The 14,110-nt window shown below is 42.5% G+C and overlaps 2 protein-coding genes across 2 annotated transcripts; both read left to right on the plus strand.

The window, feature by feature from the left end:
- Positions 1-1,889: 1,889 nt before the first annotated feature.
- LOC147201349 (ras-related protein rab7-like) lies at positions 1,890-10,830 on the plus strand. The gene is made up of 6 exons (XM_086118377.1): positions 1,890-2,207; positions 5,682-5,745; positions 6,730-6,856; positions 6,969-7,187; positions 8,608-8,736; positions 9,688-10,830. The coding sequence occupies exons 2-6, from the start codon at positions 5,693-5,695 to the stop codon at positions 9,781-9,783; spliced, it is 624 nt and encodes a 207-aa protein (XP_085974503.1). The 5' UTR covers positions 1,890-2,207; positions 5,682-5,692; the 3' UTR covers positions 9,784-10,830.
- An 828-nt stretch (positions 10,831-11,658) lies between these two features.
- arpc4 (actin related protein 2/3 complex, subunit 4) lies at positions 11,659-13,989 on the plus strand. The gene is made up of 6 exons (XM_086118378.1): positions 11,659-11,823; positions 12,744-12,862; positions 12,935-13,046; positions 13,126-13,221; positions 13,386-13,556; positions 13,660-13,989. Exons 1-6 carry the CDS (start codon positions 11,821-11,823, stop codon positions 13,663-13,665), a joined length of 507 nt encoding a protein of 168 aa, XP_085974504.1. The 5' UTR covers positions 11,659-11,820; the 3' UTR covers positions 13,666-13,989.
- The last annotated feature ends 121 nt before the right edge of the window (positions 13,990-14,110 follow it).

Below are 14,110 nucleotides of genomic sequence, written 5' to 3' on the forward strand. Positions count from 1 at the left end.
TTTATTGCGTTAAGTGGTTGCACTTAATAAAATCATCTATGTGATCCAGATATGTTTTTAAGTAGACTACACACATTTACTTAAAGATCCAAAAGGGGCAGATAATGCCTTTTAAACATCCCCCCACCAATACGCTGACTTTTGATGATTTTTCACTCTGTAGTCAAGTTTAACAACTACTACGGGATAAAGTATTTTAAAGCAGTCAAATGTTCTGCCTGTAATTCATATCGTTATTCTTGTAAGCATTAAGGGAGCTTTTTGTGTTGTTTTAGTCATTTTATGTTTTTTGATTTAGTGGTTACCAGAATTTTATCTCGCCACATATCAAAATTAGCTTCGGCCTGAAAAAAAAAAATCCAGATTGGTCAGGCTGTAGTTGGAAGTTATTTATTTTCACTGCTCCTATACTTGAACCATGTCTTAGTGATGCCCATCTGTACTGGAGATGAAGAAATGCAGCAGATGCTTCAAGAATGTGGCTTTATTAGCCTTGTCTTTTGTGGCATCTTCACACTCACCTTCTTTTGTGCAGTGTTTTGTTTATAAACGGAGTTCCAGGTGGTCATAAAGACGGCCTTGAATAGGTGGGAGGGTAGGCAGGAATTTCCCCCAAAACACCAAGTAGAGAGAGTTACAAAGAGCTCTGCACACCCGCAAATGAAGTGCACAAACAGTCGTGACAAACTGACATTCAGCTGAAGAAAAAGTATCAGTCCTGTGATACAAAAAATAGTCCTTAACACATGAGCAATATCGAGACCATCGTATCCATGCGCACTTTTAAATCAAGTCATTGAACAAGGAGTTGGGTTTGTGACATCATTTGTAATGTGGGTTAATGGCACGAATTTATATCAAATCAGTCTTTTTATATTTGATTAAGGCACGTGAATAGGTCTCTGATTTGAAGTCTCTGCTCTGATTGTTTTTGCTTCATGTTCTAGATTTAACCAGTAATTTTTTTCACCAGTTTCATTGCAGAAACAAGCAAGCCAGTTTTTTTTAACCCGTCATGTAATGCTGATCACTTTGCAGTAGCCTTTTCTTTGAAACATTTACAAATACACATTTCTTATTGTCACAGAAGACCGCCAGAGCGCTCCAAATGTTTTGTTTTATCATGAAAATTATGTATTCGGTAATGTAGGAAAGTACACAAACCTATGGATTGAAGAGGCAACAATGAAAATATAGGTAAGCTAAGCAAGTGGACACTGCCGCCAAGTGGTAGTAGATGATCGTGCGTGATACACCCTGAATTGACGGCCAGCCAGTCGCGGGGCCCCGATGATTTGTATCACATGTTATAATTCTACCTTTAAAAACTGCAACAGCCCTCAGTCTAATACACACGGAGTCTTACAATAAGTGGAGGGGGTCAACAAATTGGGAGGAGGCAATACAAAGTGCAGTCATGCGGCACTGATCTGAGGGGGGGGGGGGTCTAAATGCGACACTGGGTGTGAAATTCATAATCCCAAACTATTGCAAACATACTACGTTGTGATTTTCAGACGTTTTAATAAACAAATGCCTGCATGATTTAACTAAATCGGGATATTGTTTGAAATGAAGGATCAAAAAAGCATTGTTGAAAAGACAAGACGGAATCATTGCACATGTATCGTCATGCACCGTATTCTCGACCGCGCTGGAATTCTAAACGCATTCATTTTTTAATTTATATTTTTTAATGATTTTTGAATAGGTACTTAAAATGCTATGTTTAATATTTTTCATGTTTCCCTTGCTATCTATCTATCTATCTATCTATCTATCTATCTATCTATCTATCTATCTATCTATCGGTCTATCTATCGGTCTGTCTGTCTGTCAAAAAGCGTGTTCGCGTCACTGGCAGTGACGTCACTGTGGGCGGGGTTTTGGAGGAGGAAGTGAAAGGGGAAGAGAAGATTCAAGAGGGGAGCATATATTTAGCTTGCTGGTCGGCTAGCCCTCCGACAAAAGTGCCAAATTCGCTAAGTGAGGATTAGTTACCTTTTTCGTTTCTGATACATTTTGTTTTTTTGTTGCCAAAAAGAGTTAGTTCTGTCCCAACAACGACATCGACTTTGGCAAAGATTTCGGTGCCGGTGAGCTCGCTGACGTAGCGCCTAGTTAGCTGTCAGTGATCAACAATAGCTAGCTCGTTAGCCAGCACATCCCAGCCGGTAAGAGGACAAATTCCGCGTAACAAACAAAAAGTAAGTGTGGTCATTTTACGATTGTGTAATGTGGAGTCAAAAGAATTGTGATTACTCTGTTGGGACTAACCCCAATAGGGACCTGTTTGTGAAAAACAAGGCCGCCTCTGTGGGCCCCACTTCATCAAGAAAGACGGCAGGATTAAATCGAGCATTTTTCGAGATATTACATAGAATGTGAGGGATTCGTACAAGAAAAAAAAATCAGTGCGTGTATGCGTGCTAACACATTTCTTCGGATGTGATTTAACTCATTTTAAATCCAAGTATTAGAAACGGGCTTGATACTGTTGCCAGGAAGACTTTTTTTTGTGCATGTCAGATTTATACTCAGGCATGACTCACGGGGTTCACGTCGATACACGCCGCTCACTCTGTACTCGATGACGTGAGTTGCATAATAATTTACCAATCTGAAGGGCAACACCTGGCAACGATCATGTTTTGATGCATAGAGGCATGTTCCTGTCATTTCAGCGCTTCGACTCAATTGACAGCACTAGAATCTCACGTGGTATGTTGGCTCGTTACTTGGATGTGACTGCAGATTTAGCCGTTTGGATCAGGAAATGCTTTTCATTTGCCGTGATCGATTTTTATACGATGCAGTAGCATAGAGATTTCGTGGGCTTGAAGGTCACATGCTGGTAGAAATTACACAGTCAACGCTTGAGCTCTTGCTACAAAGCAGATTGAAATATTTCTCCCAGTTTACCGGCGTGGTTGTCTAACAGTTGCCCCCCCCCCGCTCTCTAAGCTACCGTAGATAACAAAACAAAGTAAAGCACTCAAGCTTTTAACAACGGTGTCACATGGGGGGAAGATTACTGAAGAAGAATCTACATTAATGCTTGATGCAAATCCAATTTCCCTTAGGACATGAAAAGAGTATCAATCATAAAATTTAAATTTCTTAAGTGGGATACAAATGTTAAAAGAAGTTACGGTGGTGCCTTGAGATGCGAGTTACGTGACTGACCAGTTTTTCAAAATCGTTATGATTTTAGGATTTTTAAAAAAAAATTGTTTTTTTTGGATAGAATAAACGGATATTTGAACACAATAGGTTAGAGCATCACATCTATACAGATACTGACAGATTTTTTCAGGTCAATGCCAACATTTGGGAGAATGAAATACTGATAATCAATATTATCCAACAATTTTTAAAAAGTAGAGGGAAAAACACTTATTTTATGGTCCCTGAATGATTACAACAGTAAAGATATGAATTACAGGCAGACCATTTGACTCTACTTTTTCTTTTTCAAGTCAAGTCAGCTTTTATTGCCAAATATGCTCTATGTCTAACATACAGCACAAATTACTTTCCTCTCTCATACTTTGTCCTTAAGTATTAATCTCACCTCATCTGTATTTATAGAGCACTTTAAAACAACCACCACTTTGTGTTGTGTTGTATTAAAGTGTAAAAGAAAAAAATCTGGGTTCTGCTGATTTTCACAGAGCTAATATCAGCCACTTAAATCGGTTGGCTGATTTATCGGTCAGGCCCGAATAGTGCTCGTGGGCATATATTCTTTATCCCTTGCAAAAAATAACTACAGCCACTTACTGAGTGACTTAGAGCTGTCAAATCAAGTACAATTTTATTGTCAAATGTGCAGTATGTGCAACATACAGCACAGATGAAATTACTTCCCTCTCAAACAGACCACAAAAGGAGCCACTGCAGGTGCCCGCGCCGCCATCAAAAGAACCGTTTCCATAAAATGACAAAATAATACAACACAGTACTTAAGACACAGACAGTTGTGCAATCTTAACCACTTTTCCTGCATACACTTTGTTGTTTGAAGCAGTTATAGATGAAAGAGGAGCAAATCCAAGTGTCCTTTTCACCAGTGGATCAAAGACGTCATGCTCAAAATGTGCACACGTCTGCTACAAGCTAAGTTTGAAAGCAACAAGAAGCTGTAGCGTCCATTAACGACAAAGAGATTGGCTCACATCTCCTGTCCCGTTTAAATCCGCTTCAATTCCAAGCCGCGACTCCCAGTTCCACATACGCATCGGCGTCTTGTAGTAGAAGAAAAAAGTCAATAAAGAAGGTACAAGTATTTCGTTTTCCATTCATCTTTATGAATGATTTTAACACTGAAGTGAAAGGAATAAAAAGAAATCAGTCAACCTCTGCCTGAAGGCGCCGCATATTATCGCCGAGATCAATTTCAAGATAAGAATAGGAATTTCCAATACAATACATCTTTATCTGTATAGCGCTTTCACAACAGCTGCAGCCCTAACAAAGCGCTTTAGGATGTTTAACATAATAATACAACTGAACACGCAACATAAAACTTTGACTACAAAACAATCGGAACAACTGTTCCCGTTGTTAGAAGCGGTTGCAGATGAAAAAGGAGAGAATCAAAGTCTCCTTTCAAGCGTGGTTCAGAGATGTCTTGATCACAGCGTCACACACGTCCGCTATGAGCTAATTATGAAAGTAAACAAGCTGTAGCGTCCGTTGACGAACACAGAAATCGGTTCCATTCTCCTGTGACAATTCCAAGTGCAGACACTCTGTTGACTCATCGTCAGCGTCACCAAGCATCCATCCAGCCGCTCCAACGCAGGCTGTCCAGCATGACCGACATCTCCATTGAACAAAACAGAGCTCTGAAAAAAAAATGCTGCCCATTACAGGGACAAAAAGCACGAGCGGCGACTGCCAAATAGCCCCCCCCCCCCCACCACCCCCAATCAAAATCAGCCCTGGCGCACGCAACCTGCTGAGAAGGTGCACAGAATTTTTCTCCTTTGACAAATGTCACGGCCAAAGCACTCCGAACAGTCCACAACGGGTCCACACGAGGGACAACAAACGCCATCTGACAAAAACAGAGATTTGAACTGATTGCTTTTCCGACAAAGTAAATATTCTTGTGTTGGGACTGAAGATTAACTGCCGGCGAGGAATGTGAGGTGAATGCTGTAATCTCAATGATAGATGAAAGTGTTTTCATTTCAGTGCTTATCAGACTCAATTTTACTCTGTTCTGTAGGTATTTAAAAAAGAAAGAAAGAAAAAAAAGAAGTGAAGTGCAGCTTGCCTAATGCGCAACTGCCATTTCTTACACAAGTATTGCAGGACTACCGAGACGATTTCTGTTGGTTTTACCAGTGGTTTGGCAGCATGCATACTTGAATGCCCAAATACTCCTCACACAAATCTTTCTGCATTGTTGTAGTTTCAATCGGTAGACAGAATTATGACATGTACGGTAGTTGTAGTCAAGTGTGACTTGTGGAGAAGAGGAGTGATGTGTTCCTCGTGATTTGTCCCACGACTTATAAGCGCATGACTGCTTTTCACAGCTGATTGGTCCAGCTCTCTCTCTCTCTCTCTCTCTCTCACACATTTAAACATCTTTTCTGTTAACATGATCCCCCCCCCCCCCCCCCCCCCGAGAGATCATGGTAAACCTTCTTTTCCTTTGTTTGATATAGCTCTTTGAAGAATGACCTCCAGGAAGAAAGTTCTCTTGAAAGTCATCATCCTTGGAGATTCTGGGTTAGTAATAATAATAATAATAATAGATTTTATTTATAAGCGCCTTTCAAGACACCCAAGGACACTTTACAATAACAAAAAACACAAAACAATACGGGTTGAGCAGCGGCAGCCAAAACGCTGTGGTACTTCTTTTTATTTTATTGTCTCAGTTTGCTCATCGCATCCTTTTATGGATGCGTTTAATAATGACAAAAGATGACCTCTGGTAGTTCCGGTCAAAGCGGCTGATTCTAGCGCTTCTAACGTTGGCAAAAATCATTAGCAATTTGGGAGATACGTTATATGTGTATCCGTTCAATACGGTCATTCAATAGGTCTTCCTATCTATAAGTAATGCATCTTCATTTTTACAAGCAGTGCTTTGGTGAGCGTTGCTATTTGCGCGGAGCAACTGACAAAGTTTCCACACAATATGAAGTCACGGTTAGTTTCAAATGGTAAATGGGCCGTCACTTAAACAGCGTTTTTCTACCTCGGGTACTCAAAGCGCGTTACACTCATTCACCTACTGATGACGCAGCGTTAGGAGCAACTTGGGCTTCAGGATCCTGCTCAAGGACACTTTGACACGGATGTCGCAATGGCCAGGGATTGAACCACCAACCTCTGGGTTGGGGAAACGACCACTGAGCTGTGCCCCCCCCCCCAAAAAAAAACCCTAAATGAAACCTAGGGCAACATAAATGTGACAGAAATCAGAAATTTTGTCAACTTCGCTCAAACCTAGTTGATAAGACACGCCCTTCCTTACCTGCAGCGAGTTTAAAGCTCGTACGGGCAAAGTATCGACAAATTACATGTTTGTGAATGGCACAAAAATCGGAATGTCATGTTGTTTTGATAGCTTTGTCGAAGCACCTTTAGCTTTCATGACGTCATTGGGTGTTTTTTTTGAGGACAAAGTCTGTCAGCGTGGCACATTTTGATTGGACCCCAATTGAGCAGCGTGTGCTATCGCGCTTGTCTGTTGTGTCCCACCAGCGTTGGAAAGACGTCACTCATGAACCAGTATGTGAACAAAAAGTTCAGTAACCAGTACAAAGCTACAATAGGCGCCGACTTTCTGACCAAGGAGGTGATGGTGGATGACCGGCTCGTTACCATGCAGGTTTGTCACAGCTACACGTTTCATTCCTGTCAACCTTGTCATCTCATCCCCGCAGTTAGCAGTAGAAGTAACGCTTTATTTATTTATTTATTGAATCCATTTGACTCTTTAGATCTGGGACACGGCAGGCCAGGAGAGGTTCCAGTCGTTGGGCGTGGCATTCTACCGCGGAGCAGACTGCTGCGTGTTGGTGTTTGACGTGACCGCACCCAACACCTTCAAAACTCTGGACAGCTGGAGAGATGAGTTCCTGATCCAAGCCAGCCCTCGAGACCCCGAGAACTTCCCATTTGTGGTGCTCGGCAATAAGATCGACTTGGAGAACAGACAGGTAGGCGGGCATAAGGGATGATGGCAACTCCCTCATTGTTGGTCAAAAATATAGTACAGTCAAACCTCGGTTTTCGAATGTGTCTGTTCTCCACCAAATCGGTTTTCGACCAAAAGTTTTGAGTTTTTTTATGCCTTGGATTACGACCGAAAATCGGTTCTCGACCAAACTGAGCGCACTTGAATGCACCACTTGACTCCTCTCGCCTTCCTTACACGAGGAAGTGTCTGTAGCGTTTCATTATGAGCAGGCATGTTCAATAAAGATTTTTTTTTTTAAAGAGCGTGGTTTTGGTTTTCGAACAGCCTTCTGGAACGGATTATGGTCGAAAACCGAGGTATGACTGTACAGTCAAACCTCGGTTTTCGAACGTCTCTGTTCTCCACCAAATCAGTTTTCGACCAAACATTTTGCGTTTTTTATTCCGCGGATTACGAACGAAAATCTGTTCTCGACCAAACTGAGCGCACTTGAATGCGCCACTTGACTCCTCTCGTCTTCCTTACACGAGGATGAAACGCTACACGAGGAAGTGACGCTTCCTCGTGTAGCGTTCCATTGTGAGCAGACGTTTTCAATAAAGATTTTTTTTAAAAGAGCGTGGTTTCGGTTTTCGAACAAATCGGTTTTCGAACAGCCTTCTGGAACAGATTATGGTCGAAAACCGAGGTATGACTGTATGTATGAATGTTTTGTTTTAATCAATGGGAATAAACTAGATATTTTTTTTCAACTGTATTGTTTTGCATGCATATTTGTTGCGGCAAAACATGTTTCCATGTGTGCTTATCATTGACAAAATCAACCATCTTAACTTACTATGGAAATCGGCCCACATTTGGTGTGTCACTGTTCCACTCCCTTTTGCAACCCGACTGCTGCATCACACCCAAGTATGAGAAAGTTGTGCAAGTGCGCCGGCATTTACAAAGAGACACTCGGCCCTTGAAGACCTGCTGAATGTAAAACGCTTCCTGCTGTTAAGGTTAGCTGTTGAAACATCACTTGATGAGTTGACATCCTTGAAATCAAGCTTAAGAGTAAATATTGGACTTGGGAGCCACCACAAGGTTGTAAACACGCTGTCCAAACTGGCAAAACGGCCAGTTCAGCTGTGTAGTAGTTCACACGCCTGATTTCAGCGGATTCTGACATTTTTCAGTTCCCACGCAAAGGTGGTGAGTGATTGTGATAGACTGCCGACCAATCCGGGGGTGTATAGTCATGTCGACTGGGATCGGCAGCCCTCGACGGGATAAACGGTTTAGAAAATGGAAGGATGTGTGACCACAGTGTGAAAGGGGCTTAAGGATTAACAGTGGAACAGGTTTTGCCGTGCTGTGAGCTGCTTTTGCCCCCTTTTTTTCTCCGCAATTATTACCCTCGCTTGAATGTCTGTCTTGTTCTCGTCGACTCGCAGGTAACCACCAAAAGGGCTCAGGCTTGGTGCCAGAGTAAGAACAACATTCCCTACTTTGAGACCAGCGCCAAAGAAGCCATCAACGTAGAGCAGGCTTTCCAGACTATCGCACGCAACGCCCTCAAACAGGTGGGTGGCAGCAGCGAGACGTTGCTGCACGGCGTATTATTTGTAGCACCGTCGAATGGGCTTTTTATTTCACGTATTTTTTTTTCCATCGACATGTCGCACTGTAGCAACTTCATGCATGAGCAGAGCAAGCTATGGGCCTTGAAATTTCGTCATCCGTTTTACAGGGTATAATTTACCGGCGGCCGACAAAGTTGTCATCCATGTTTAACTTAAATGGCTGGCATGAGTCCTATTCTAACTTCTTGGCTGCAAGGTAGCGTATGTCATGCTGGTTTTGTGGTATTGGTGTGTTAGTGTCGGACTATTTTTCTCGGACAAGCACTGTGCTGTTAGTGTTTTTACAAGAATGTACTGTCACAGTGCATCCCAAATAATGAACCTATTTTCACAAAGATGTAGAAAGTATTGTTAATCTGTTTACAAGTAAAGGGAGTCATCTCAATAAATTATGAAATCAAGTACAGGCACCTGAATTTTTTATTATTATTTCAGTTATAAGCCGTCACTTGTTTTTTGTTGTTGTTAGGGGTGGGGAAAAGGGCCTTGTGTTGCTGGCCAAAATTTGATTTGCAAGCGAGTTTCAGGGTGCTCAAGATGAGGAAAAAAAACATTTATTGAACAGTACTGACAGTCCATATAATTAAAAATCCTCCCAAGGAGTACGGACATTCATACGGAACACAAAACAACCAACCCAACTGGTGTCGCTCACTAGGCCACACCCCTTAAAGCAGAAGCAAAGTCCAACATTCTGTGTTCGATGTGTCTCCACTATTCTGAATACGGCATTCTACTCTCATCGGGTAACGGCCAATCACGCTTCACCTGTCTTCTGCGTCCGGACATGTGACAATTGCAGGCTGAACTCTTCCGCACCGTGATGTCATTTTCAGTTAAAAATGGGCGTGACTTCCACGACTGGTGACTTATCTCGTTTCTCTCTGGTAGGAGAGCGAGGTGGAGCCGTATAACGACTTCCCCGAGCCCATAAAACTGGACCGTAACGACAGACCGAAGTCGCCCGGCGCCGGTGGCTGCTGCTGAGGGACGACCCGGAACATCTCCTCTTGGCTTTCGGCGGATGAGTCACACCTGCACCTCGCGCCCAGGGAACTTCCGTTCCCTGCAAGTCTTCCTCCTTCATTTCATCCTCCTCATGCAATAAGAAGCCACTCACGGACGTACCGCCTCCCCTCTCTCACGTGAAATCAAACGTATTCTGATAAACTTGGTGTCCGAAGAGCACACAGGAGGAGAACAGCCCCCCCCCATCCCCAGCACTCCGCGGTGAGCCATCAACTTGTTGAACGGGATGACGGCACCATGTTGAAACCAATTGGGAGCGTAAACTGGACCGGTTGATGCTTAGTAATGTGTGATGTTGGCTAAGCTCAGCATCCCAAGAAGCCTTTTAGCTTTTTTTCTGTCCTCTTTCCATTGCCTGTCAAAAGTAATCGTCTTGAACTATATGTCTACTTATCTACCTGTATATATAAATTACATATATATTAGAATTGGTGGATATTACATCTCAAGCCAATCAAGAACACATTTTTTTTTTGCACTTTCTTGCCTTTATATGTTCTAAATGTAGAGGGATGACTGATTTTGGGCAACATCTGCCACTAAATGAATACATGCCTTTCCTGTGAGGGTAATATATAAATATATTTCTTTTCACTTTTCCTTGTTAAAATTCCCCCGTTGAACACGTTGATTGTATGGCCTCCTTCAGTATCGACTTTTAACTGCTTGTCACTTCTGCAAGTAAGACATTGATTGGACCGCTCCTTTCACCGCTCTTTGTGTTCATCTTTCAATGCTACCAAATTCCTAAATATGCGCCACCCACACTTTTGCTCTTCTCACTTATCTGCTTGTAGCTCAGGTCGGCCAAGTACTAAATATTTTTAATGGATTGTGTGTTACGGTGTGTAGACAAGTCAAATGGCTGATGGATGGAAACCTACGTGACAACAAAATATCCATCTTTCTGCCATGGTATTATTCCTTCTTGTAGAAACAAAATCACTGCAATGCCAATAATGTTGTCAATGGGAATTTGAACATCAAATAAAACTCTTGAATATATCGATTCTTCGTCTGGCTTCACAGATTCTCACCTGGTTTAAGGATTTCTCCACAACTTACACTGTAACACTATATACGCCACTCAATGGAGGGTCTGAAATATTTTTATAACATTTAGTTACAGAAAATGAGAAATGGTTGAAGTACTGGACCAAAAAGTATTTTTTTTTCAAAGCTGTATCCAAAATATAGATGTACTGGGCTTGATGTATAGAGAGCCAGGGACCCTCGTAAATAGTACAGTATTTCATTGCATCGTTATTGTTAAGTCCTACTTACATCATCACCCTCATTAGCCAAGCAGCAAGACAAGTTGTCTGCTTTAAAACGACTGAAGACGGCAACAGGATTTGAGAAAGCTCTGAAGTGCACAAAGTGCTGAATGACGGGCGTGCCTGTCTAAACTACTCAAAATGCAACAGTAAATTCATAATTACATTAAATATATACTGTACATGTAGCACCTTCTGGATACTTTCCATTCATTTTTTTAATCGAGTTATCTTCACGAGGGTCACGGGCATGCTTGGAGCCTATCCCAGCTGTCTTCGGGATACTGTACACTCTTAATTGGTTGCCAGCCGATCGCACTCACAATCACAACTAGGGGAAATTTAGAGTTTTCCATTATCCTGCCGTGCATGTTTTTGGAATGTGGGAGGAAACCGGAGTATTCGGAGAAAACCCGTGGGACGGGGTTGTACATGCCAACTCCACACAGGCAGGTCGGAGCCGGAATCGAACGTTGCACCGCTGTACTGTGAGGCGGACGCGCTAACCAGTCGACCGACTTCTTCTTGTACGGCGTGACGAAGTATTCTTCCGCAGCTATGAAAGTAGTTCGTCGTTTGTCGAAATGTGTGTTGCCACATCCCTCAGTCTATTTCCTGCTCCTCGCCTCGCCTCGTCGACTTCCGGCGCCTTTGCGGAAATAGCTTGATCAAAGAGCGGCTACTTCCGCCTTGTAGCTGCGTTTCCTGACACATCAAAATGGTGAGCTACACACGACACGTTTGCTCCTCGATTACTTTTTGCTTCTCTCCGTACTGTAAATGTGGCGTGTGCCTTCGACCTATGATTCATTAGCTTCAACGCGCTCGACAAAATGTAGCTTCTGCTTTCATTCAAACATGCTCGGCAACTAGTTAGCTAACAGGCTAATTGTAACTAGTCGACTCGAACGTGGAGTATGTGTGTGTATTGAGTATTTAATCCAAATAGAGTCGACGATTATGCTTAGCGACGTCTTTTGGGATAGCAACAAAGGAATGCGACCGTGGCCGTAAAGTCGAATGCTAGCAAGCTAAAGCTAACAGCTGCTGAAGCAGCCAGCTGTCAGTTGGGCAACCTCCATACAGTGCACTGACTTCTGTTCATGAAAACATTTTTAGCAATTCGAAACACATTTTGTACTCATACAAACAAATACTATTTTGCATGTCCTTATGGGTAAATAAGCTAGCAATCAATATATGTGCAGGAAAAAAGTGAAATACAAAAGATAGATGGACACGGTAAATATGAAACGCCATAGACGGGCTAACGAAAGTAGCATTGATGTCATGGTAATTATAAACTTTTAATCAAGTGGTTCTCAGGCTTTTTATGTCAAGTTTCACCAGAAAAAAAAATACCCCAAACCAACTTCAAAGTATAGTAAGCATTGGTGTTCATGAATAATGAGGCAGAGAATGTATTCCTGAAAGAATATGTAATTGTATCATGTTTAGGACACCCAATTAAATAAATTTAAATGAAAAAATGGACATATGTGTTTTTCACAGGCCAGCGATGCTGTGGTAGATTCATTCCAAAAATAATCAGTACATAATATTTTGTGGGTCTTGAAAAATCACACAGATTTGGTCGCATCGCTACATTTCATTCAGTGTAATGATTTTAATGCTCCTCAGACGGCCACCTTGCGGCCCTACTTGAACGCGGTGCGAGCCACCCTGCAGGCCGCCTTGTGCCTAGAGAACTTCTCCTCCCAGGTGGTGGAGAGACACAACAAGCCCGAGGTGGAAGTACGGTGCGTGCGTTTGGCTCTTGCTTCCTTCTGGAGAAGGGCTGCGAATAACTGTCGTCTCATGTCCACGTTCAGGAGTAGCAAAGAACTTCTCCTCCAGCCCGTCGTCATCAGCCGCAACGACAAGGAGAAAGTCTTCATCGAGGGCTCCATCAACTCGGTCAGAGTCAGCATCGCCGTCAAGCAGGTCAGTCCGGCCGGCGCCGTTGTCGCCGTTCCCAACCGTCTCACTTCCCGCGCGATGACACGATTGCGGTTCCTACCAGGCCGACGAGATTGAGAAGATCCTGTGTCACAAATTCATGCGCTTCATGATGATGAGGGCGGAGAACTTCTTCATCCTCAGGAGGAAACCGGTGGAGGTGAGCAGTGAGCAGCTCAAGCGAAAATAATTTCAAATATTTACGTTTTTTGTATTGTCCCCCATTTTTCATGGTAAAACGTATCTTGGGAGTATTTTACAAAGAAATGATGTTAAATTGGTTTGGTTACGCCAGTTATACATGACTCAGACGTTTGTGTTCAGGGTTACGACATCAGCTTCCTGATCACCAACTTCCACACGGAGCAGATGTACAAGCACAAGCTGGTGGACTTCGTCATTCACTTCATGGAGGAGATCGACAAGGAGATCAGCGAGATGAAACTGTCCGTCAACGCCAGAGCTCGCATCGTCGCTGAGGAGTTTCTCAAAAATGTGAGATTTCATAATTTGGAGCTTTATTAACTAAAAATGATGGTGGGGGAGGTTAGGACAAACAAACAACAATTCTGACTTTTTTTGTTTGCTTGTTTTGCAGTTCTGAGACAAAAAGAAAACATTCCCACGAGTGTTGGTCTGAGAGAAGAAAGACATCAGCTAAGAGATGACAAATATAAATAATGTACAAATGTACGTACTGTGCTTCGTACATTTCCAATCCATATAGACGAGCACAGACTGGCTTTGTTCCCCCCCCCCCCCCCCCCGATGATTGAAAGTGTTTGTTTTTTAATATATATTTTATTGTGCTATGCTTTTTGTTATGACCACGAGGCAATCAATTGGTGCATGATATGTTTTATTACAGAGTCCAACCTATTGTAGATTGAAATCATCCAAAATAATAAATATACTCACCGGTAGGGAAGATTAGAAATGTTGTTTGTGAGTTCAAGGGGAAAGGGAACAGCACATGCCTCACTCTTCTGAGGGTCAGGGTTCAAATCTCAGTTTGAGTTTAAGACTCTAAAAATTGTCCATGAGGGTGG

Source organism: Hippocampus guttulatus, chromosome 8, assembly GCF_054856545.1.
Source record: "Hippocampus guttulatus isolate MCC_2025c chromosome 8, RoL_Hgut_1.0, whole genome shotgun sequence".
NCBI lineage: Eukaryota > Metazoa > Chordata > Actinopteri > Syngnathiformes > Syngnathidae > Hippocampus > Hippocampus guttulatus.

Bases quoted from the DNA above. Each gene is read 5' to 3' on its own strand.
- LOC147201349 (XM_086118377.1), top strand. From the start codon at position 5,693: ATGACCTCCAGGAAGAAAGTTCTCTTGAAAGTCATCATCCTTGGAGAT. The intron at 5,746-6,729 runs GTTAGTAATAAT...GTGTCCCACCAG, and splicing joins ATCATCCTTGGAGATTCTGG to CGTTGGAAAGACGTCACTCA. The intron at 8,737-9,687 runs GTGGGTGGCAGC...TCTCTCTGGTAG, and splicing joins CACGCAACGCCCTCAAACAG to GAGAGCGAGGTGGAGCCGTA.
- arpc4 (XM_086118378.1), top strand. The intron at 13,047-13,125 runs GTCAGTCCGGCC...GGTTCCTACCAG, and splicing joins TCAGCATCGCCGTCAAGCAG to GCCGACGAGATTGAGAAGAT. The intron at 13,222-13,385 runs GTGAGCAGTGAG...GTTTGTGTTCAG, and splicing joins TCAGGAGGAAACCGGTGGAG to GGTTACGACATCAGCTTCCT.